Here is a 27180-nt window from a genome sequence, read left to right as displayed (position 1 = left end):
GTCCCAATCAAAAGACACAGGCTATCAGACTGGATAAAAAAACAAGACCCATCGATATGCTGTCTGCAAGAGACTCATTTTAGACCCACAGACACCCCCAGATTGAAAGTGAGGGAGTGGAAAACCATTTACCATGTTAATGGACACCAAAAGAAAGATGGGGTGGCAATCCTTATATCAGACAAATTAGATTTTAAAACAAAGACTGTAATAAGAGATGAGGAAGGACACTATATCATACTTAAAGGGTCTATCCAACAAGAAGATCTAACAATTGTAAATATCTATGCCCCTAACATGGGAGCAGAGCCAATTATATAAGCCAATTAATAACAAAAGCAAAGAAACACATTGAAACAATACAATAATAGTGGGGGACTTTAACAACCCCCTCACTGAAATGGACAGATCATCTAGGCAAAGATCAACAAGGAAATAAAGACTTTAAATGACACACTGGACCAAATGGACTTCACAGACATATTCAGAACATTCCCTCCCAAAGCAACGGAATACACATTCTTCTCTAGTGCCCATGGAACATTCTCCAGAATTGATCACATCCTAGGTCACAAATCAGGTCTCAACCGGTACCAAAAGATTGGGATCATTCCCTGCATATTTTCAGACCACAATGCTTTGAAACTAGAGCTCAATCACAAGAGGAAAGTCAGAAAGAACTCAAATACATGGAAGCTAAAGAGCATTCTACTAAAGAATGAATGGGTCAACCAGGAAATTAAAGAAGAATTTAAAAAATTCACGGAAACAAATGAAAATGGAAACACAACTGTTCAAAATCTTCGGGATGCTGCAGAGGCAGTCCTAAGAGGAAAGTATATACCAATACAAGCCTTTCTCAAGAAATAAGAAAGATCTCAAATACACAACCTAAGCCCACACCTAAAGGAGCTCGAGAAAGAACAGCAAATAAAGCTTAAACCCAGCAGGAGAAGAGAAATTATAAAGATCAGAGCACAAATCAATGAACAGTAGAACAGATCAATGAAACCAGGAGCTGGTTCTTTGAAAGAATTAATAAGATTGATAAACCCCTGGCCAGACTTATCAAAAAGAAAAGACAAATGACCCAAATATATAAAATCATGAATGAAAGAGGAGAGATCACAACCAACACGAAAGAAATACAAACAATTATAAGAACATATTATGAGCAACTCTATGACAGCAAATTAGATCATCTGGAGGAAATGGATGCATTTCTAGAGATGTATCAACTGCCAAAACTGAACCAGAAAGAAATAGAAAACCTGAACAGACCTATAACCACTAAGGAAATTGAAGCAGTCATCAGAAATCTCCCAAAAAACAAAAGCCCAGGGCCAGATGGCCTCCCAGGGGAATTCTACCAAACATTTCAAGAAGAATTAATACCTATTCTTCAGAAACTGTTCAAAAAAATAGAAATGGAAGGAAAACTTCCAAACTCATTTTATGAGGCCACCACTACCTTGACCCCAAAACCAGACAAAGACCCCATCAAAAAGGAGAATTACAGACCAATATCCTTAATGAACATGGATGCAAAAATTCTCACCAAAATACTAGCCAATAGGATCCAACAGTACATTAAAAGGATTATTCACCACGACCAAGTGGGATTTATCCCTGTGCTGCAAGGTTGGTTCAACATCCGCAAATCAATCAACATGATACAATACATTAATAAAAGAAAGAACAAGAACCATACGATCCTCTCAAGAGACGCAGAAAAAAACATTTGACAAAGTACAGCGTCCTTTCTTGATCAAAACTCTTCAGAGTATAGGGATAGAGGGTACATACTTCAATATCATAAAAGCCATCTATGAAAAACCCACAGCAAATATCATTCTCAATGGGGAAAAACTGAGAGCTTTTCCCCTAAGGTCAGGAACGCGGCAGGGATGTCCACTATCACCACTGCTATTCAACATAGTATTAGAAGTCCTAGCCACAGCAATCAGACAACAAAAAGAAATCAAAGGCATCCAAATCGGCAAAGAAAAAGTCAAACTCTCACTCTTTGCAGATGATAGGATACTTTATGTGGAAAACCCAAAAGACTCCACCCCAAAACTGCTAGAACTCATACAGGAATCCAGTAAAGTGGCAGGCTATAAAATCAATGCACAGAAATCAGTGGCATTCCTATACAACAAAAACAAGAACGAAGAAAGAGAAATTAAGGAATCGATCCCATTTACAATTGCACCCAAAACCATAAGAAACCTAGGAATAAATCTAACCAAAGAGGCAAAGAATCTGTACTCAGAAAACTATAAAATACTCATGAAAGAAATTGAGGAAGACACAAAGAAATGGAAAAACGTTCCATGCTCATGGATTGGAAGAACAAATATTGTGAAGATGTCAATGCTACCTAGAGCAATCTACACATTCAATGCAATCCCCATCAAAATACCACCCACTTTTTTCAAAGAAATGGAACAAATAATCCTAAAATTTGTATGGAACCAGAAAAGACCCCGAATAGCTAAAGGAATGTTGAAAAAGAAAAGCAAAGCTGGCGGCATCACAATTCCGGACTTCCAGCTCTGTTACAAAGCTGTCATCATCATGACAGTATGGTACTGGCACAAAAACAGACACATAGATCAATGGAACAGAATAGAGAGCCCAGAAATGGACCCTCAACTCTATGGTCAACTAATCTTCGACAAAGCAGGAAAGAATGTCCAATGGAAATAAGAGTCTCTTCAACAAACGGTGTTGGGACAATTGGACAGCCACATGCAGAAGAATGAAACTGGACCATTTCCTTACACCACACACAAAAATAGACTCCAAATGGTTGAAAGACCTAAGCGTGAGACAGGAGTCCATCAAAATCCTAAAGGAGAACACAGGTAGCAACCTCTTCGACCCCAGCCACAGCAACTTCTTCCTAGAAACGTTGCCAAAGACAAGGGAAGCAAGGGCAAAAATGAACTATTGGGATTTCATCAAGATAAAAAGCTTTTGCACAGCAAAAGAAACAGTCCACAAAACCAAAAGACAACCGACAGAATGGGAGAAGATATTTGCAAATGACATATCAGATAAAGAGATAGTATCCAAAATCTATAAAGAACTTATCAAACTCAACACCCAAAGAACAAATGATCCAATCAAGAAATGGGCAGAAGACCTGAACAGACATTTTTCCAAAGGAGATATCCAAATGGCCAACAGACACTTGAAAAAGTGCTCAACATCGCTCGGCATCAGGGATATCCAAATCAAAACCTCCATGAGATACCACCTCACACCAGTCAGAATGGCTAAAATTAACAAGTCAGGAAAGGACAGATGTTGGCGGGGATGCAAAGAAAGGGGAATCCTTCTACACTGTTGGTGGGAATGCAAGTTGGTGTAGCCACTCTGGAACACAGTATGAGGTTCCTCAAACAGTTGAAAATAGAGCTACCCTATGACCCAGCAATTGCACTACTGGGTATTTACCCCAAAGATACAAATGTAGGGATCTGAAGGGGTACATGCACCCTGATGTTTATAGCAGCAATGTCCACAATAGCCAAACTATGGAAAGAGCCAAGTTGTCCAATGACAGATGAATGGATAAAGAAGAGGTGGTATATATACACAATGGAATATTATGCAGCCATCAAAAGGAATGAGATCTTGCCATTTGCAACGACGTGGATGGAACTGGAGGGTGTTATGCTGAGTGAAATAAGTCAATCAGAGAACGACATGTATCATATGATCTCACTGATATGAGAAATTCTTAATCTCAGGAAGCAAACTGAGCGTTGCTGGAGTGGTGGGGGGGTGAGAGGGATGGGGTGGCTGAGTGATAGACATCAGGGAGGGTATGTGCTATGGGGAGCGCTGTGAATTGTGGAAGACTGTTGAATCACAGATCCGTACTTCTGAAACAAATAATACATTATATGTTAAAAAAAAAAAGAAGAAGAAGAAGAAGATAGCAGGAAGGGAAGAATGAACGGGAGGAAATCGGAGGGGGAGAGGAACCATGACAGACTATGGACTCTGAGAAAGAAAGTGAGGGTTCTAGAGGGGAGTGGGGTGGGGGGATGGGTTAGCCTGGTGACGGGTATTAAAGAGGGCACGTTCTGCATGGAGCACTGGGTGTTATACACAAACAATGAATCATGGAACACTACATCAAAAACTAATGATGTAATGTATGGTGATTAACATAACTTAATAATAAAAAAAAGAAAAAGAAAAAAATCATATGGGATGTTCTAATAATATAAGATGGAGATAATCACAATACGGCTGATTACCCTGTCCAATTTTACTTTTTAAAGCAACTGCACACCACTGTTCGGAAAACTGATGAAACTGATGTTACATCTTCACAACAAAGTTAAGTGGAGAATTCAAGCTCATGTGCCTTGAAGATCTCTCTCCTTAGTCTGTTCCATCACTGGCGTGAACATGGTTGGTTGACTTCTATCCTAGCCCATGAATTACAAGACTGTTACCTGCATTCACTGCTTCCCATGATATGTAGAGAAGTCACGTGAGAGCATTTTTAGACTGATCCTAAATACCCTGACCATTCCACCCTTCCTTTCCTGGCAGGCAGTTTTCAATGATAAGAAACAAGTTTGTATGCTATTTGTTTTGCCTCCTTTCTTAAAAGCCAATTCAATTTCCTAAGCTTGATAGGCATGCATTTGAAGGCTATGTGAAGTCACAAGAAGAGATGAAAAGCCCAGTCAGGAAATGGTTAGGATCGATAGCATTAGCATAATTTACTGGGGACATTGACCATAGGCTGAAATCAGCATTCTGGAACACACAGACTTGCTCAGAAAACTCTGTGCCTTTATACACCCTGAGCGTTTACCCTGTTCATTAATCTCAACAATTTTTCATGTTGCTTTAATTTCCCCCATTACTTAACAGCCATGCTCACACATTCAGAAAATGTTTCTGAGGCTTATTTTTCTGTAACCCCCTCCACAAGCCTATGTAATGTCATTTCAATGTTGCTTATTATTAAGTTGAAATAATTAACTTGGCACCCCACTAGAAGTCAATACCTTTTGTTAAAAGTAGACTTTAAAAAATCATCTGAGGAGGTCTAGAAATGATTACTAACAAAAGCATTAAATGTATAAACCTGTCTATCACTACTGTACTTTCTGTTATTCTTATGTCTTAAGCTAAATTGCAAACAGGCTTCTCCTCTATCACCTTATTATGAGAAATAAAAGCTTACAACAAACTAAGTTTCCATTCTCGGTTGGTACCATGTCTTCCTGGAGAAGGTTTTTTGGAAAATAACCTCTACTTATTATCTGTTCTTTGTAAAATTACATTGTTTCTCTGAAAACAAGCAACAGGAAAAGGAATCAAAAGAAAAATAAACATTTATATCTGTATTATGTAACTAACTATTATCAAAACGTCTTAACAAAGAAGGTTCCCGACTCTTTTACTTCTAGGAATTGATACTAAATGTATCATTACATGGATACATGGAGTTTTAGGAGTAAAAACATTCATTTACGATGTCATTGTTAATATAGCAAATATTATAAATAGCCAAATGGGATTGGTTAAGGAAATTAGTAAACCTACACACTATGTGGTTATTTTAAAAAGTTATGCTGCAGAATTATTTAAGGGCAAGGAATTATGCTCATGGCATTTCAAGTAAAAAAAAGCATTTCATAAAATAATATTTATAATACTGTGCCATTTTTGAAAAATAAAACAAACGAAGAATATTTTACAGAAAACACGAATGAAAGCAAATACACCAAAATTCTATCAGTTGTTTTACTCCTGAAGGATAAGCCCATAGATACTTCTCTACCGCTTCCATAAGGCCATGTATTACTTTTGCAATGAGAAAAATAATTATGATGAACCCTGTTTTTCATGTAATACACGGGATAAATAGTTAATGTCATTATTAAATAAGCTTAATATAAAAGTCTAATACCTTAAGAGAACAACAACAAGAGGAAAACAGAGTTAAGGACCTAATTAGAGAGCACACAGAAAGAGAAATGTAAATGGCTTGAAGACAGAAAATATATTCGGCCCCAGTCATGAATAGAAGAGTTAAGATAACAGTGATATTCTACTTTTCATCTACCAGACTGGCAAAGGACACATTTTGATAACACACCACATTGGTAAGAGTGTAACTAACGTAAATCCTCATAAATTGGTAGAAATGTAAATTGGTTTAACTTCTCCAGAGTGCATTTCTGCAGGATATATCAAAATTATCAATATGCACACCCTTTGACCCATCAATTCTTCTAGTCATTTATCATATAAATAAATAAATTACATATTATATGAGAACATTCCTCTCTCCTCTGCTTCAGGTAGCCAATGTTTTGGGTCCAGTTTGGGTTAAATGAAAATATCCCCAAAACGAATCTCAGGTGATTTTTTTTTTAAATAAAAAGATGAATGTATGTAAAGATGTGAAGACAGTTTCAGCAGGTGGAAAAGAAAAGGTGAAATACAGTACACACAGTATGCTCTCATTCCTATAATAAATGAGCGGTGGAACACCAAATATGCCTGTGTTTGTATTTGCAGAAGACATCCTTGGAGGGATGCACTAGGACCTAGAAACAATGGTTGTCCTCTAGACAGGTTGCAGGGGGTCATAGGTGGTAGGAGATTTAATTCTCATTGCATATCCTTATGCTGTTTGAATTATTTACTGTATTTGTGTATCATACTTTGTATCACCAATTACTTACGTGTTCAGTTAACAGTTATTTTAAAAAGTATCAGCTATGGGAGTGGGGAGATTTAATTCTCATTGCATATCTTATGTACTATTTGAATTATTTACTATATTTGTGTATCATATTTTGTATAATCATTTATTTGTGTATTCAGTTATGAGTTAATAGTTATTTTAAAAATTATCAGCTATGGAGAAGAAGCAATGTGACAGAGAAAGATTCCTAAACAGGCTGCCACCTGGGCTTTGCATCTGGAATCAGCTGCTTCACCCTGTGGGACCTTAGGCAAAACCCTTCCTGGACCATCTTCTCTTTTCCTAAGGAAAATCACAAAGTTCTCTTTCCATTCTGGGGAATTTGACCTTCTAGTTGTTTCCAAAACACATACATACTTGTTTTCAAATATCACACAAAATAACAGGTGTCTCAACTACTAGAATTACACATACCCCATCCCCTGTTGCCCTGTTGCTCACTTACAAGTTTATTCTCTTGGGAAAGTTTGTCTCAATCAACAATTTTCTGAGCACCATTCTATATGCAAAGCCGTATTTTAAGTGCTAAGCATATAGGAATCAACAGGACATGTCCCATCTATAGTGAATTCAGTAGAAGACCTCCCAGACATTGAACACCAACTAAATGCCAGGTGCTGGATGAAGCTTTTTTTTTTCCCCCTTTTAACTGTACCTTGTAATGTTCACATCAAGCCAACACCCTGTAGGTCCTTATTAGCATGGTAATTTTATAGACGAACAGGTGGTAGCTGAGATGGGTAATTCATTTGCTGGCAAAGGTCACCCTTAGGGATGGCATTGAGAATTCAAACCCAGGTTTGCATGATACCAAGCCTGAACTACTTTTTACTATGGTTCCAGCCTATTTCACCTGATTTGGTGGGGGAGAAAGACAAATACACAGATGCTTAAACAGTTATGTGCTGTGAGAAAACCTCTAAGTAGATCCGATGGGGATTTGCATGAAACTGGAATTCAGGAGGTATACGGCTCTTGTCAAATTGGATGTTTGCAATTTCTTCCCATAGGTCAAGGGAAGAGTGCAATTGTCAGTTTCCAAAGCAGATCTTCATGGTGAGATGAACTCAGTCTGACATAATGACTTGGTGCCATGACAGAGAGGCATTCACCTGGATGCCACTGGAATTCACTATCAGGCTTCAGAGTCAGGCAGATGCCGACCTAATTCACATCAAGTACTTAGCAGCTCTGTAGCACTGGTTAGGGGCTATACTCCTCTGAGCCTCAAGTTCCTCCCTGGTGAAATGCAGATGAAATGAAAAAAATTAACAGAATGATAAACATGGAAATAGACACAAAGCTCTTGGCAAAAAGCAGACATTCACTAAACAGCAATCATATATAAATTCTCAGATAGGCTTGGATGTACAGAAATAATGCAAGAGGGCAGGGGCAATCTACTTCAACAGACATGGACAATTTCTGTTGTCCAGAAATGTCCAAAAAATGAAATGTACAATTTGTTTTCTAAAAGTCAGTGTAGCAGTGCATTGTTTGCAAAACATCTGATACAATGATCCTAGCCTGAGAATTTCTCCCACATCCTTCCGACTGATCAGTTACACCTCTACTTATGGGGCTCATGGGTGATTCTAATCCTCATCTTGTAACCTCTCCACCCATTTTCTACCACATGCATGAAGAACCTTGGTCATGAGCCAGTGGCTGGTGTGTTCATTAAGGATCTTGGGCTATATCTTCCTAGGCATGAAGATGGTACTGAGATTATTGCCTGCCTCCCCTAGGCTGCCAATGGGTTTTCCTGTCAAAATCATGAGCAAACCTAAAAAGGTGGAACTGGAGTTCACCTGAACAAAGAGAGAGAGAAAGAGAGAGAGAGATAGAGAGGGAAATGTCAATCCTAAAGAAAAGCTGATCATTAAAAAATGAATTCCCTTCTTAAGTATACAAAATGTCCTGTGAAAAAGTGGTGTCCAGAAAATTTTATGTCTATATTCAATATGCTGCATTTCAAGCAGCATTTCTACTTTGATCCTTTGAGCTCCTTTAATACATCAGATGGGTTTTTAATGCCCATAGGAATATATAACTCTTTCCAAGCTAAACAAATGGAGGGCAAGCTGGAGAGTTAATAAACACACATCTATAGGGTTTTGGCAACTTGCTAAGCCACTTCAGGTGCAGCACCGGGCAGCCCAAGGGAGGAACACAGACTGCTCTTTGAGGCAGGGATGGTGGGCGTCACAGCACAAACAGCCATCGGGATGGAGACAATGCACCGCAGAAATGCAGCTCGAAAACGTCAATAGTGTGGATACAGCTCTGCACTCCTCCATTCCACATGCAAATAAACATTCTAAAAATATGCCTTTGCTATGCTGGTCTCCTACCCTCCAGTGTGGAAGAGGAAAGCCTCACTGTGTTGTGAGCCCAGCCAAACTTACATGTGCTCCCACCCCGCTTTCCCACACATTAAGAAATGTACAAATGGGAAATTGTGAGACTAATTCATGTCAGGTAGAGACCTGCCTAGTCATTATAGACATGCGCCCCTCTCATTTTGCATCATGGACTCGTGAGGGAAAACAGTAATTTACAACATTTCCTGTACTAAAACCTCTCCAAACACTGATTATCAAAGGGCAAGTAAAGATAGCCACACCTACACAACCCCACCATTCTATCTGGAACCTCAAATTTGTAATCGTCCTTGCATTTGGAACAGGGCACCTTTTTCCTGTGAGCATCTGAGAAACAATCAGTAAGGTCCTGTCTCCGGTAAAGTACCTCGTTGAATTGAGATCCAAAGAACTGGTAGGAAAATTACCCAGAGGTTTTAATCCCAATTATTCTAATGCCTCTGGGACATGTTTTCATCTTCCGGCACTATTTCAACAATTCAAAAGACAGCTCCCAAGATACAGCATTTACTCCACCTTCCCCCCCTTTTTTTAAAGTTTCAGGCCAACATGTTTTTAGCAACTACACACATATACAGCCCTAACTAGGTTGTTGGTTGTCAGAACTAGTCCTGAATTATTCAAACCTGGCACCATACCCAAAATATGAAAAGAAGGTAGCCCTTTATGAAGGGATGAGTGGCACATTCTCAACAGTAGATGACCAAGGGTTGAGAAATTTTCAGATGTGATCATCATGTTTTAAATCTCTCTTGATGGAAAGAAATCGCTTATAGGATCCACAAGTTATTTCTACCACCTTTCTGAGAGGCAGAATAAGAAGCAAGAACTTAGCAAGAAGGAGGAGGCTGGCTTTCCCCCACCACAGTATGGGTGTGACCCTGTAAAATTCAAAAGGACAGGAACTGTTTTGATTTGGGAGATCCACAGCCCTGCACATTAGCAGCCAACATGGCAAGGTATAAGTGAGTAAATGATACCAAGGGAAAACGTGGAGGAAAGTAAGTTGCATAGCCCTCGATCTCCAAAGGGAAGAATTTGACCTTTGGTGTTAATCTCATTGTAGAGTGGAAAGTTGTCTTGTTTAGAAGTGAACTAAGCCCACTGCAAAGGGCCGATGATTATTTCATGGGGAAGTGAATCACCTTTATTTACACATTTTAAACAAGATTGAGTACAGTAGTTTGGCAAGAATCTATAGAGCAGGAGATAAAAAAATATTTCAACAAATTAGTGTACAGTTGCAAATTAAGTGGTTAAAACTGTTACATTTTAACGCCTACAAATTACATCATTCATGACACTAATGCACTCCCACTGGCAAAGTCTGTATCCAATTTGTGTAATGAAGTATCTGATCACTATTGAATATGTGTAGTCCCTAATTCATATTTCCAATTTATTTTTATGAACCAAGCACTCAAGTGGATCCAGGAAGTGGCAAAAATCCAAGATCTACTTTATCTAGGATAGCCTTATTGGAGCAAAAACCTCACCAGCTACTGATTGAAGCTAGTAGTTTTACCTCCCAGTCTAAGAAGAAATCTGGAAGAGGAGCCTGACTGGAGTTCTGTGGTTTTCCTACATCCCTGTCAACACAGATGGGTTTGTGAATTGTGCTCTATAAAAATATCTCCCATTTATGCAGCATTTACTCTGCTGGGCACTGTGCTAAGTATGAGTGTTATACTTTTTTTAAACCCACATACAGTTCCTATGAGGCAGGTATTATGCCTCTTGGGCAGATGAGCAGGGCAGAACCCAGATGTTTAAATAACTGGTTAAAATCATTACATGATTAAGTGTGGTAGCCCTGACTATAGTCCAGCCCCCGAGCCCAGCCTCTCAGCCTTAACTCAGGAAGACGCCATGTCCCCATTGTGCAATGGATCCATTTTACAGGTCGCTTCCAGAAGGCCCACTGCTAAGAACACCTGCAGGGCATTGACTGGGAACAGTCTGAAGACTTGCGGTAAAACGCCCACCCAGTGTGAGACCTCAACAGGAAATTGGAGTAGTTTGTAGGAAAATGGAATCCCTGAACTATGGTTCTCTGAACCGTAGCCCACGAAACATGTCAACACAGCTTCGAGACCAATTACTTTCTTTCAGTTTAGCGGACAAATGAAAGGCGCATGGGGAGAAGTGATGAGAGAAGCAAAGTGTAGCCACAGCTTTTGGGGCTTCCAAGAAGATGAGCAAAGCTTGTGTTCTGATCCCAAAGTGAAACTGATGGCAATATAATTTTTATGAAAAGCGATGAGTGATACTACCCCCCAAAAAAGACATCCGCATGCATTCACACACACACACACACACACACACACACACACACACACACACACCACAACCAACAAAAAAATCTAATTTGCCTTAAAAATGAGTATCTTGCCAGCATTGAAATGTGACAAGATTTTTAAAGTTCTGTCATCATCCACGTTACACATGTTTCCCTTTATTCTTGATTAATTATTTTTCTTAACGGGCTAGAAGTAGTTAACATAGGGATTGGTTTTCATTCTGCTTGGATCCCTGTCTCAGCCAAGGTTGAGAGGGTATCAAGAAGGAAAGAAACGTATTGGAAAATCATAAAACATTGCATTCTTTTTAGATATCCAGTTTTGTTAAACTTGTTGACAGTCACAGATGCCCAGAAAATATGGGCTGAGTTGTTTTCGATTGCTGTTTGAATAACAGATTAATTTAATAATCAGTGGTATATTGAATGACGAAAATTATTGGTTAAAGCAGCCAAACCACCAACCCTAATGACATTCTTATGTAAATTCTTATTTTCTTTTAGGCTCCTGCATTCTTAATAAACCCTATATTTTTGAAAATCCTTTTTTAAACATTGCATACTGTCCCTCAGTTATAATACATCTGTCTATGAAATAGACAGATAAATGTCCACTTTTAGAGTTGCCAATCTGAAGGTTTCTATTTAGAGCAACTGAGTCACCTCTTGATGTATTTTCCATATAAAACCATCAAGTGATGCTGGAAACAGGACATAAAAACGGAGTTAGGAGCAGCCAGTCTTCAAAGATCACTGGAGACCAAAAAGACTTATTTTGTGCGGCCAGAACCACCTGACATGGTTTCCTGAGTTCTAGCAAAATGGTTAGGCACCAAGGACATCTGCTTTTGTCTAAGAGATGGGAAGATTGTTAATGACAGTCCCCAGCAAACTGCAGCAAGAAGCATGTTCCCGTGGGAAGCGCACAGTTCTTTGGGATTGTTGTTGCTCTATGGTTTGCCATTGCTTTTGGAGGAAAGTAATCGCTGCCTTCAGAACGGTCTGTAACGGACACAGCTTTGTATGTTCCATTGCGGGAGGCGAGATGTTTTTCTTTGAAAAAGATCTTAGTACGTAATTTCTGAAATGCTATAATTTTCACCAAACTCAGTTTCCAACTCGCTCCTGGCCAAATGCTGTAGAGTTGTGTTATTTTTGAATGTCACTGCCCCTGACCTGAAGTTACCTATAAAGTTGGTTGAAAATTAGTAATTGTCTTAGAGAACCAGTCCTGTAAAACCTCACTCTTCCCAGGCAAATGTTGACAAATTTCTACACGAAGTAGATATAAAGCAGATGTGTGAGTTCGGCTTCCTGGTTGCCACCAAACGTGCTGGGCATTGCACTAAAAAATCTACCAGCCGTCAACAAGGGAACGAGAATCCAGAGATCGTACCAAATACAAATTGTTATCTTCATAAATACTTCGATAAATACTTCGACAAATAGACGTATCTTCTAAAAAACTTCATTTCATAAAATGGAGCAAGGAAAGAGAGAAAGGGATATGCAAAAGATACTAGAAGGCTCAGGCCTGCACAGCATCTGAGACTATTGTCAGGAGCCTAGTTTGGTATGATATGAGCATTATACGATGATTTTATAACAAAGGTTCACAAGGATTTTTGGATTAGAAAAAATTAGTCATGAATTGATTTCTCATTCAACTAGTTACCCCAGCTGATCTGTCAATATCTAATCCTTAAAAAGAGGAGGGGGCGGTGGAGGGGAAACCAATGGGGTTTTTGCTCTATTGGGACCGGAGTGTGTGTGCGTGTGTGTGCGCGCGCGCGTGCAGACGTGCGCACTATGGTGTGGGGGAATAGTAGGGCCGCATGTGATCTGTCTGAATGATGATTTTCAGCTTCAAGAGACTATCACTGTCACTCTGATTGCTGTCATTTCTCCCATCATCTGGAATCTGATCATGTTTTTCTCCTTTCTTTACAAGTTTTCTGTTGTGCCATCCTGGTATTGGGGTAGCAGCTGAAGTTCTTCAAAGGACTAGTTCTCTTTGGCAGGAGAATCAAAGGGACAACATTATTTGGCCCTTACTTATTCCTCGCCTCTTCTCCCACCCCTCCTCACCTCCAGCTCTCTGTTCCAGCTTCCCTGAACTTCGAGCAATCTGTTCAACAAACCACAATTCCTCTTGCCTAGGCAAGGCTCTTCCTTCTGCCTGGATACTCTTACCTGCTAAGTCCTTCATATCCTGGTGGTCTGACATTAAATGCCACTTCTTCCAGGAAGCCTTTCTTGACTACCCCAAGCCTCCCTTCTGTGCTTCTATGTGACATTTACTCTACAATCCTGGCCCTAAACATGGAATGTTGACATCGTCCAGGTACATGTCTATAAACTCCATGAAGACAGGAATCATGTGTGGCGCAGTGTCTAGGCCACTTGATATGACAGACAATCAAGAATTGTACACTGAAGCCCTTAGCTATCTTTAATGGTTTTTCCCTAAGGCCTTTTTTTGTTCTCTAAGCTGACTCCTTAGAAACTCCCCTCAAGGTCATTAATAGATCAGCCCTCATATCTTATGAACTAATTACCATCTCACAAGTTAGATGTTAGAAACAGGTAAAAGCAATCATTGATGTTAGAACTCAAGAGAGTGGTTGTCTTATGGTAAGTGGGGGCTGCACCTAGCAGGGGCAGGTATGGGGCTTCCGAGGGGCTAGCAATGTTCATTCATTTCTCAACCTGAGTGCTGTTTATACAGCTATGTTCAGTTCGTGAAAATTAATCACGCTGCAAATGTATGGTTTGTACACCTCTCTGTTCGTGCTACACATCAATAAAAACTTTACTGAAAAAGAAAGGAAAAGCACACATCTCCATTCCTCTCCCTACTCACATCCTTGGGCCTTTATTATTTTGCTTCTGTTGCATATGACTGAGCTACCAGGTGGTGGTCCTGAAACTTTGAAACAAAAATCCTCCAAAGCCTGCAGTGTCTTTTCAGTGTTGCCAGCAAATGGGATAAGGCCCGCTGAACTTCCCAACCTCCTGTGAGTCTTGAACCCAGTGTGGAAGTCAAGGCCTGAAGCAGACTCATCACAGGGGATGTAAATACCTTGAGTGTCAACTTCATATCTCATCCATCCTTGGATTTCACAATTCACCTGCAATTCCTGGGCCATAGCAGGAATGAAGTTACCCTCCACTGAACGAAAAGTAGTCTCTCTTTAGTTTGAAATCTTACTTATTTTAATCAAACTGCATTCATATTTTTGGCTTCTGACTGCTAGTCAACAAGGAAAAATATTGCTGGCCTTAGCAGTCATCTATCGTGGTTCTATTTGTTTTCTCATTTAGAATGGAAATAAGAAACCTAATTTACTCCACTAAATCTGATTACCTATTATGCACTAGGAGAGAGTGGCTACCTTAGGAAGTCTGAAGTTGTGTATATGGTAGTGAGGATATAATATCCCTCTGGTCAAAAAGGTTTGCAGTCATTATAAAATCAATGGAGTCCACTTCACGGAGCCACAGAGCAATGAACTGTCAACGTTCCTTAAGCATACGTGAACTTTGGCCATCAAAAATACATATTTATTGTAGCTTTTCCTACAGGAATTCTATAGTATCAAAGGGATGAGAGACTATCAAAAGGAAAATGTACATTTTAACAGAACAGTTAATGGGGGCTAAAATCTTTGCACACAAATGCATATGACATTATGCTAGCATGAAATGGGTCCATTTATTGAGGACTTACTCTGTTCCAGGCATCATGCTAAATCCACAACATAAATTTTCCCACTTAATTCGTACAACAAGCCTATGATGTGCTTACTATTATTATCCCAGGAAGAAGCTGAGTTTCAGAGAGTTTAGGTTTTTGATCAAGATCACACAGCCAGCAATTACTGGAGTTGGAGCTCACACACTCTGAACTCCCTGATGGCACAGCTCCTGCGCTAAACCACTATACTCTTGTGCTTTCTTATGGTGGCTCTAGAAAGTCCTCAGTCAGAACAGTAAACTATAACATCGCAGATTAAGCCAGTGGAAGCCATTCTACTCTAAACACTTAGACATGCTGGATGAAACAGTGAAACAGTATAAGCATGTCTGAAAACAAAAGAACTTACAAGACAAGGCACTAAGAGCCAACGTGTACATTTATAGCTAAGTGTAAAAAGTGGATAATCTGGGGCTGTCTGGGGTCTGAACAGGCAAAACAATATTAGCATGAGAAATCAAACTTTAAACGGAAACTACATGCCGCTTGGGAAAAATATTTACTGTAATTATATGATGCAGAAACTCCTAAATACAAAAACTTACATAACAAGAATTCCCAGGCAGTCAATACTAACAGGACACATGATTAAAGCCCAACTATAAATCTACTGTGAAGAGGAGCTCAAGCTCTATTTTGTTCCCACAGAAATAATAATTAATAGTAAAAATCAGTTCATGGTCAAAAATGACAGAACACATGAGCCAATTATCTACCAGGAAAGAAAGCAGACACAAGACACAAGGAAACTGGCACCCACCCCTCCAAAATATTTAAGCTACTAAAACAGCCTTAAAAGGTATAGAATTAGGTATAGAAAATTTAAGAATAAGAATCTATATAAAGGGGAGCCTGGGTGGCTCAGTTGTTAAGCATCTGCTTCGGTCAGGTCATGATCCCAGGGTCCTGGGATCGAGTCCTGGGATCAAGCCCCGTGTCTGGTTCCTTGCTTGGCAGGAAGCCTGCTTCTCCCTCTCCCACTCCTCCTGCTGTGCTCCCTCTCTAGCTGTGTCTCTCTCTGTCAAATAAATAAATAAAATCTTTTTAAAAAATAAGAATCTATATAAAGAAGACACAGATATTTTAAAATCTACTTTCTTAGCAAATTTAAAGTATACAAGAATACACAGATTTTTAAAAGAAGCAAATAATACATCTAAAAATAAATAGAAAGGCATCCACATTAAAAACTCAATGGACTCCAAGCAGCGGACTAGACACAACCAAAAGGAAATTAGTGAACTTGAGTTTAGGGAAATTACCCAAAAGAAAGTATATAAACACAGAGAAGTAAATTTATATCTAGACACATGTCAGTGAAACCAGAATATCAAAGAAAAGCCCTCTGAGAGGGGGAAAAGCCAGACCACCTATGGAGGTGCAAAGCTAAAACTCAGGAGACAGTGGAATAGTATCTTCAAAATACTTCAATTTAGATAGCACGGAGTTAAATGATCACTGCAGAGTACATAGTAAAGCATATTAGACAAGGAATGAGATCATTTACCACCCCTAGATCATTTCTGGAAAAAAAAAAGAAACTTCTAAGGTACTGTAAAACAAGAAGCAATGGTTTAAAAAAACTAGTGAGTAAACAAACTGGTAAACATCTCATTTACTACAGGCAGCAACAGCAATAATAACATATTTAGTGGGTTAAAATCACAGCAGAGCTAAAATGTTAGGAAATATCACATGAAAGAGATGGGAGGTAATCCAAGGCAGAGGTTCTAAGAGTTTGTTCTGGAGGACGGAAGAGATCCTGAAACATGTACAAGGTTAAGGGTAAATACTTCAAGAAAAGAGTGCACACCTTACATACTAGGAAGGGAAAAATAGGAACAGAGAAAACTCAGTAGGTCCAATTGGAGGGAAAAGAAAGGAAGGTGGGGAATAGGGAGGAAGGAGGAAGGGAGGGAAGGAAGGAAGGAAGAGTATGGGGATAGACAGCTTATAAAATGATGGTAGAAATAAACTCAAACTTATATAAGCACAGTAAATTATGAAAGATTAAATCTCTAATAATGGAGATAATAAAAATGCCAAAGCCAGCTGCATTCTATTTATAAGATAAAATCCTAATGCAAAATGACAAAAACAAAAAGAAAGTTGGAAATGGAGGGAAGGGGGAAAACATGCCTAGGATATGTCACCAAACAAAGAAATACTGCATCTATGCTGTTAGCAAACAAAACAGACATTAAAGCATAAGGTACTTTCCCAGAGAGGGCTATCCAGTAGTGATCAGAGGAAAGATTTATCAGGATGCTGTACCAGTCTTGAACAGGGATGTCTATGGTCACACAGCTTCCAAATATAAAAAGCAAAGTAAAGTGAATGACATGAAGGAGTGGAAAGATCCATAAGCCTGGTGAGAGCCTTGTATCTAAAATAGAACAACAACAATGACAAAAGTTTGAAACACAATGAACACACTTGATCCACTGGATACACATTAATCCCTGTACTCAGTTATTAGAGAGTGAAACCTGCTTTCAAAAACACACAGACAAGTACTGGGATACAAAACAGGTCTCTGCACAGACCATGTGGTATACAGACCACAATGTCATTTAACCAGCAATCAATAAGAAAAAAAAAAAGACAGCCTCAAAGCCCATATATATTAGGAAATCTTAAAACAGTATTTAAGAATTTACTGATCAAAAATATGGTAAAAATTAGGAAATTATCACAGCTGAATAATAATGAAAACCCTATATAAATTGAAAGGCAGAGAGGAATTATACATATGTATATATTTATTATATATATGAATGAAGTTGCAAAAGCTAAGCATCAAACACAAAATGTTAGAAAATAATAAAGTGTAAATCTCAAAAACATAGAAGAAAGGTAATAATACAGATAAGAAGCAAAATAAATGAAATAGAAAGTCAAAGAAACAACGGAGAAAATCTAACAAACTAAATGATGACAGTTCTTTGAAAAGGAAAAGAAAACAAACATTTCTATTAGTACTGAGAGGGAGGGAAGGAAGGAGGGAACAATGGAGGGAGGGAGTTAGGGAAGCAAAGACAGAGAGAGAGAGGGAGAGGGAGGGAGGGAGGGAGAGGCAGGGAGAGAGGGAGGGGGAAGGAGGGGAGGGTGAGAAGAAGAGGTATGGGGGGAAGGGGGAGGAGAAGGGAAGGGGGAGATTGATTTAAAACCAGGCAAAATCACAAATATGGCAGCATTTTTAATCAAAAGAGAACACTATTAATAAATGCATGCAATAAACATGGAAAGTGGGATGGAATAGGCAATTTTCTAAGAAATATAATTACCAAAATCATTTCAAAAAGAAATAGAAATTCCAAAGATATCTAACAACTGAAGGAACTAATTCAGGGTGCCTGGGTGGCTCAGATGGTTAAGCGTCTGCCTTCGGCTCAGGTCATGATCCCGGGGTCCTGGGATCGAGTCCCGCATCGGGCTCCCTGCTCAGCGGGGAGCCTGCTTCTTCTCCCTCTGCCTCTTATGAATAAATAAAATCTTAAAGAAAAAAAAAGAACTAATTCAGTAGTTGAAAATTTACTCACACAGGAAAAAATAAATAAATAAATACATAACCTATCACCTGTTCATAGTTTTATGGGTAAATTTTACCAAACCTAAAAGAAGCAGATAATTTAATCTTTTATACAAAATGTATAAGATCCAAGAAATTTTATGACAATAAAATGACCTTAATAACAAAGCCAAATAACAGTATTTGAAAGGAAAAGGGTAGCCCACTCTTCCTTTTTTCAAGATTTATTTATTGATTTATTTATTTAGAGAAGGGGCAGGCAAAAGGAGAGGGAGAGAGAAACTTCAGCAGACTCCCCACTGAGCACAGAGCCAGATGCAGGACTTGATCCCAGGACCCTGAGATTATGAGCTGAGCTGAGATCAAGAGTCATGCTTAGTCGACTGAGCCAGCCAGGGACCCCTAACCCACTCTTTTTTTTCGAGTACAGATGGCAAATTCAATATAACATGAACAAATGGACCTAGCAAGATGGTTTTGGTTTTTGTCTTTTGTAATCAGGGCAATGAAAGACCATCCTGAGAAAGAAAGCATGTTTTCACCTTAGATAATCCATCTACCATTAAAGATAGAGTATATATGATATATTTCATGATTTAAATTTTTAAAAATTTTATCAATGTAACTCAACATATTAATAAATTAAAATCATTTTAGTAATTAATGTGGAAAGAATGTTTTGATAAAATTTAACATCCATTCAAATTTCACACAATAGCAACAAAAGCAACAAACACCCCTGAAGAGGTTTTTTTTAACCTAATAAATGGCTAACTATCAAAAATCGAAGGCAACTCAGGAAATGGATAGTAGTTATGGTTGCACAACATTGCAAATGTACTTAATGCTCCTGAACTGTGTGCTTAAAAATAGTACAATGAGGGTGGCCTGGTTGGCACAGTTAGGAAAGCAACTGACTCTTGATCTCGGGGTGGTGAGTTCCAGGCCCACATTGGGTGTAGAGATTACATAAAGAAACAAACAAACAAATAACTTAAAAAAGAAAATCACTGTCAAAATCTCCTTAAAAATAGTTACAAAGGTAAATTTAATATTACTAATATTTTACTATAATTTAGAAAATCCAATAGCATACCACATGATTTCACTTACATGCAGAATCTAAAAAATAAATCAACAAAGCAAAACAAAACTCATATTTATAGATGAAGAGAACAGATTGGTGGTTGCCAGAGGGGAGGGGGTGGGGGGGTTGAAATGGGTGCAGGGGATCAAGAAGTATAAACTTTCAGCAATAGAATAAATAAATCATGGGGATGTAATGTACATCATGGGGAATAGAATCACTGACGTGTTAATTTTGTAAGGTGACAGATGGGAGTTGGATTTATTGTGGTGACCATTTCATAATGTATAGACATGTTGAATCACTACGTTGTATGCCTGAAACTAATATGATCTCGTATGTGAATTATACCTCAATAAAAAAATCCTATAGCAACCATCATAGTTAACATGGAATTATTAGAAGAAATTCCTTTAAATTAGGAACAAGATACAGTTGTTTACTCTCACTGCTTCTAGTCAACAATTCCAGTTACTTCTATACAAGAAAACAAGCGTGGAAGTTAGAAAGGAAAATTTTCACAAATGATGTTACTGTGTGTGAAAAAAAAGTCTGAGAGAAGCCATACACAAACTATTAAATCTAAAAGAGCATTTAGCAACTGCATACAAGATATTCAATATACAGAAATCAGTGTTGTTCTCATATTCTAGCAATTACCAATTAGAAAATGTAGTTTTAAATGTATGCCATTTCTGATAGCAGGAAAAACTACATGCTTTCAAGGTATAAATCTAACATAAAATTATAAAGCTGTATTAAAAGACATGTAAATAAAGAGACATACTTAGTTTATACATGGAAAGTTCCAGTATTATACAAGATAGCAATTATCTTCAAATTAATCTATAACTTATAGCAATTTTAATCAAAACTGTATCATAATTCATGGAAATTAAGCTGATTACAAAATTAATATGAAAGAGGAGAGACAAGAATAGCCAAGACAACTTAGAAGAATATGGAAAAGATACTTGTTCTCCTAAATATCAAGTCATATTATAAAGCTCTAATAATTAAAGAGATATGGTGTTGACATCAGTACTGACAAACCATAAAACTTGGAAACAGATCTTTATACAGATGGGAACTTACCCTATATGATACAGGATAATAAATCAATTGAAAAAAAAAAGAGCATTCAATAAGCAGTGCTGGTTAACATGGAACTACACTGAAAAAGATGAAATTAGATGCTACATTATGGCACACACACAAATAAATTCAAGAGGGATTCAAGTCCTAAATGTGAAAGTCAACACTTTGAAGTGTTCAGAATAAAACTATTTGAGAATACCATTATGACATGAGGGCAGAAACTAATTTCTTAAAGCACAAACACACAAATCATAGAAGAACAGAAGAATAAATTAGACTACATTAAAATAAAAGCAAAAGAAAATTTCAATGCATCTAAAACATTATAAAAGGTGAGGAGTCAAAGGACTAGGAAGACATGTATGCAAAGCATACAAGTGCAAAGAAATTGCACCAAAACCTAGAACACCCAAACCAGTAAGAGTAGATTCATCACCCAACAGCCAACTACCAAGAGAAATGAAGGGGCAAGAAACCCAAATGATCAATAAGACCATTTAAAAAAGGCCCAACGTCATTAGGAACCAGGGAAATGCCTAGTAAGCGACCAAGACTCATTCCCCAGACACCAGATTCCAGCGAATCCTGAAGACTCGATGCCTCCAGGAAAGACACCGAAGGATTTTTTCCCAACAGATTGCTGAAATGGCCAACCGTCAACTGGGAAAACACCAATTAGGACTTTTTCCAACCAACAATAAACTCAACTAAAAACCTCGTCTATTCTGATGCATTCTCAAGCGTTTTGAACCCTTCCCAAATTCTAAATGATCTAACAAAGCCAAGTGATGTTTTTTACCAAGCTGGTGGAAACACTTCCTCATATAAGAGGGCAGCCATGTTTCCATCTCTCATTGTGATCGTGAGCACGCCAGACACATCGGCCCATTGGAGTTCTACGCTGAGCAGAAAGGAGGCGGCGGGTGGCTTACTTGGAGCAGTCTTCACAAGCAATGTTCCCTGAGGTTTCCTTGATGGTGCGCTCAGAAACAAATGCTGGATATTCAGTGTCACAAGGCTCCAGGGTCTGTTTCAATTTCTGGGCTGTAGGGATAGGAAAAAGAAAAAAGGAAAGAATATAAAGAACAAAGGCACAGGCTTTCTTGTGACTGGCAGCCCAGTAATTCAGAACCCAGTTCCACTCCTGCCGAGCTGTGATTTTTCTAGGCGTAGCATAATGCATTATTTTCTAATTTGTCAAGTGATTTCATCTGCCAAGCAACTCTATAAGCTACAGTTCCTCAAGTCGTTGCGTTGGCTTCATCCACTATCATTTATGGATCACGAGAATACTTTCTGGGACAACATAAAGTCAATGGGTCTCGGACTTCAGACTTACTTGAACTTAGCAACAACACATATGTGTATCTGAATAAATGTATAAAATAGAAGTTACACCATATTATTTAGGGTGAGACAAAGGTCGTGATACAACTACGTGGTTTTATGACAGACACAAAATTGAACTATGGAATAGTAAAATATGTAATGTCTTTGAACCACAGCCATGAACCTCATCCCACTCTTATGAAGTTCCGTGTCCAGGAATACAGCACTAGATAACCCGGGTACATGGATGGCTACCTAGTAGGCATTGGGTAATGTCTTGGTGATTGATAAAATAATGTAAAGAAGTTATGTCCAGTGGGCAAGTTCCAGAAACTCTTGACGTTTCAGTTTTTTTCAATGTGTAAATCGGGGCTAATATACTCCCTCTATCAGAGGGTGAGGTGAGAGGTAAATGAAACATTATATGTTGAATATTTGGTAGACTACTTGGAACATAATGAGTGCTGAGGAAATGTCAGTTAACAATAATAATAAATAGTAACAACAGTAATCAATAACAAGAAGAATAACACTAGCATTCTAATGAAGCCGTTGTAACATTCAAATGATGATGATGGTAGATACTGTAACAGTGGTTAAGGGTGAAGACTCTGAAGTCAGAGAAGTTTGGAGTATAAATCCTGTGCTTCACTGCTTCTAACTAATCTTCAGTATTCTCTCTTTTTTTTTTTTTTTAAAGATTTTATTTATTTATCTGAGAGAGAGAGAACGAGAGATAGAGAGCACAAGAGGGAAGAGGGTCAGAGGGAGAAGCAGACTCCCCGCTGAGCAGGGAGCCCGATGTGGGACTTGATCCCGGGACTCCAGGATCATGACCTGAGCCGAAGGCAGTCGCCCAACCAACTGAGCCACCCAGGCGCCCTAATCTTCAGTATTCTCATCTGTAAAATGGAGATACCAATAGGACAGGACTTGTCACAGGACTTGTCACCCATTAACATCTTACCAGTAGGGGGCGCCTGGATGGCTCTGTCAGTTAAGGATCTGACTTGATTTTGGCTCAGGTCCTGAACTCAGTGTTGTGAAACAGAGCCCCGCGTCGGGCTCCACACGGGGTTGGAACCTGTTCAAGATTCTCTCTCACCCTCTCCCTCTGCTCCTCCCCACTCCTCTAAAAACAAACAAACAAACAAACAAAAAGACCCAAAAAAACTTACCAGTAGAATGCTCATAGGTTTCCAATACCCAAACTTTGTACAAAGTTTTTGGCTGATATTTATATGGAAATATAAACATCTATTTATACATATATAGAATATACAATTTACATTTCCAACTCCAAAACTCTATAGGATTTTAACAAAATGATGTTTTGACAAAGTCTTCAAGTTATATTCCAAATACAGTTGGTTGGATGTCAGAAGCACGGGGACATGTTTTGTGTAGTGGCCATGTGGAGGCTGCCGGCACTAAGTGAGCCCAGGATTACTAAGTGCTAAAGGAGCATTTGGTAACCACCAGATATTTGTTGGGTGATCAGGAAGCCATGTTCCAAGCATGTATATCCTAATGTGATTGTTTTTTTTTTTAATATAGAATTTTCACTGAGCATTAATTATTTTGAGGAAATTGATTGGGGTTTGGGGTTAACGCATAACACATTGTCGTTTTTCTCCTCTAAAACAAAAGGAAGTGGATTCAATCAGTTTTTTTATGTACAACATGTGATTTTTCAGAAACTGGTCACTGACATTAGGCATGATGCCCATGCTAACTCCCTGAGTTGTTCTGAGTAATGAATAGACCTAGGCAGGTACAGCTCTTAACCAAGGGACACGCGTGCACACTTTCACATACGTGCAGGTGCAGACACACACGCAGCCTTCACGAAACACTAGCCGTTGGAGTGTGTCACCACCCACGTGCCAGGAGCTGGACAAATTACATACATAGTAGCTAAGGGCACAAACTAGGGGTCATGAATCTTGCCAAGGCTGTGGGACAGCCGGCAAGTTCAATCTCTTGGCACCTCCGTGTTCTCCTCTGTAAAATGGGAATAAGAGGGAATAACTTCACATGGGTGTTTGAGGATCAGATGAATTAATGCACGGCAAGTGGCTGGTGCACCGTAAGGGCTCTTTAAGCGAACATGCTTACTACCACACGACTACGGGTTATTGCACGGAATCCTCAGAAACAGCGGGCCTTTCTGAAGCAGTACTTTTTGGTTAGAAAAGGCCAGTGACTACCTCCCTGACTCCTGGCTTCACTGTAGGGACAGCACAGGCGAGTGTCGTGCTCCCAAAGGCCCGGGTCACATGCTTGCTGAATATCTGAATAACTCCCCTGAATGGTGTTTTTCAGGCAAACAGACAAAGGGAATGTAAGCATCTCAGGCCCTCATGACAAATTGCCTGCCTTCAGGGGGAAGGCAAGGTCAGTTTTAGGAGGCCCGGGCCAAACAGGTACAGCACAGAGAGGGGCACCTGGTGGAAACAGCACTCGCTTCCAAGTTCTTCTCCAGTGTCTCTGATTTTGTCAGAGGATTTTGTTGAGGACATCTTTGTTGGATGCTAGGGAGTTTTTCCCACCTTTCTTTCTTTTTCGTTTTTCTTTCATGTGCTCTTAACCCACCCCCCTTTTTTTATCTGGGGAGGCCACCCATAAAGCTCAGAGCATCTGGCTACAATTTGGTCACACTTTTTATTTTCATGGTTCTTGTGTTTGCACTTGACTCCTTTGTATAGCAAGTGAGAGCAACTTTCCATTTGGGAAACTTCCTTTTAATATTTAAATTATTTGAATTTCAAAAAATGAGTCCATTAAAATGAAATAAAGATCAAGTAAAAAAAAAAAAAACCCAACATGAGTGGATACAGCACACACATGCAGATGGCACATAATAAGCTCATGATGGTAATGGCTACATTTATTAAGAAATTACTACATGCCAGGTGCTGTTCTGCTTTACATGTATTAATTTATTTAACAGTAAAACATGACAACATAAAAAAAAGAATAAACTGTGAGGTGAGAACCATGGTTATCTCTGTTTTGCAGATTAGTGAATGGAGGAGAGAACCGAATGAATTGCCCAAATTCATCCAGTAAGTATGTGGCAGAGCCAAAATTTGAACTTGGGCCGTCTGGCTCCAGCACACATATATTTAACTGCTCTGTGAAGTTCGGCCAATGAAAGAAAGGAAGAAAGGTCTTTGGGGCTGGCTGAGATAGGCAGCACACATGATTTAAACGGGCCCGATAATTGCACCACCTCTAATTGTGATTGTCTGGGCCCAGTTACAATGGAATCAGTCCAGCGCTCTCAATGGTGAGGCTCATTTGGCTCTGCTCCTTCCTGGAAATGAAACCCTTGTTCCCTTGACAATTGCAGGGCACCCATACTGATGTGGCGATAAACCCTCGTTGGTTCTGTTTGCAACACAGACTATAGATTGGCTGCAAGCCTCTTGCTGTGCTTTTGGGCCACATGCGAATTATCGTATAAAACCAGGCCACATTTAATCTAAATAACATGGTTTATTATGAAGACCTTTCTTTGTCTGCAGTGCCACGGACACCACATATATTTGCCAGTCATTACTGCTTATCTATGCAATTCTAAATCCATAGCTCAGGTTTCCAGTGATCTCCAGAAGGCTGGTTTAGCCATTGGGCACTTACAACGCATTATCTTACAAAGGTGTCCGTACAAGAGGTCATGAAGCTCAGCTAGGCTGATTCCTTATTGTATGGAAAACAGGGGTTCAGAAAGCAGACATGGACTGCCTTGAGACCCCCAGGAAGAGACTCGCCATGACCACCATTTCCTTAAACAGCAAAACCACCATCGCCGCCTTCACAGCCAATACTCGCGAAGCACTCACTACACGCCAAACATGACATTAGGCCCTTTCCATGGGCAGAGTCTTCACCACCATGCAGTGAGGAAGGCCTGTCACTCTCCTGTTTTATAGGCGAAGAAGCTACAGCCCAGAGAAATTAAGTGACGCTGCCTGCCCCAAGTCACACTGCCGTGAGCTCGGGAGCCCGGACCCGCTTCTGCACGGTCACATCCTGGCGCCACCATTCTGGGCCTTTACACTGCTCTACCTCCCGTCCCCATTAGGCCGGCAGTCTCAAGCTGAAGCCATGACCTACCACTCACTCACAATGAAGCACCCAATGGAGCATCCACACAATTGAATTTCTTTAATTTTCCCTTAGCAACAAATGTCCCTGATGAGAATAACTGACTTGGGTTCACAGTAATTATGGGCAGACAACTGGGAATGAACAGAGTTGCCATTTGAAAAGCTTTCCTCTTCTTTTGTCTCTGTGAATGCACCCCCATTCATACTCGGTGCCAGTAAGCTCCATTCTCTTTGTGCAACTTCGCCAAAATGATACCTTTGTGATAATCAGGCAGAAATGGGCTTCCACAGTCCCCTTCATTAAGGAAATGAAGCAGATAAACAGTGTAATTATGGATTCCATTTTTAGCTAAACAAAGATGTATGTCTCAGTGCAGGGTCTTTATCTAGCGAGGGAATGGTAAAATTAGAATGAAGAAACCTTGCAAGTCAATATTGCTGTGAAACCTTTCTCTCCTTATGCTCTGGGTCTAAGAATTTACATTTTCCTTTAACAGAGATACCCAGACAATAGCAGCCCCAAGGACAAGTCCATGCACCCCCATTCAAATTCATTTCTCCATCTGTGAAATGGAAAAAGGCAGCCCTGTCCAGCAGAGGCCTATAGGCCCGAATGAGACAATCCACGTACAGTAGCCAGTCCCACACAGGGGCTCCAAGAAGGCGGGCTGCCTTGCTCACTGCCATCTACCTGAGCTCTTGGCTCATGTCTGAGCCCATCATCTAGTAGCTGTCTGACTCAAGGGGCTCAGAAAGGTTTAGTGACAAATTCCAGCAGTCCCCACCTCTCAGGGATGATGAAACGATCTGAAGATCGTCTAGTGC

The 27180-nt window shown here is 39.4% G+C and overlaps 1 protein-coding gene across 1 annotated transcript in view; it reads right to left on the bottom strand.

The window, feature by feature from the left end:
- Positions 1-27180, bottom strand: part of CACNA2D3 (calcium voltage-gated channel auxiliary subunit alpha2delta 3) — an 876446-nt gene that overhangs the window by 38801 nt on the left and 810465 nt on the right. Inside the window, exon 35 of the mRNA XM_025885299.2 lies at positions 21844-21955. Coding sequence (XP_025741084.1) covers positions 21844-21955 — 112 coding nt within the window. The remainder of the gene's footprint in view (positions 1-21843; positions 21956-27180) is intronic.

This window comes from Callorhinus ursinus, unplaced genomic scaffold (assembly GCF_003265705.2).
Source record: "Callorhinus ursinus isolate GAN/ISIS: 27379988/994484 unplaced genomic scaffold, GSC_fseal_2.0 scaffold15, whole genome shotgun sequence".
Taxonomy (NCBI): Eukaryota; Metazoa; Chordata; class Mammalia; order Carnivora; family Otariidae; genus Callorhinus; species Callorhinus ursinus.
This window is presented reverse-complemented; position numbering and strand designations above follow the sequence as displayed.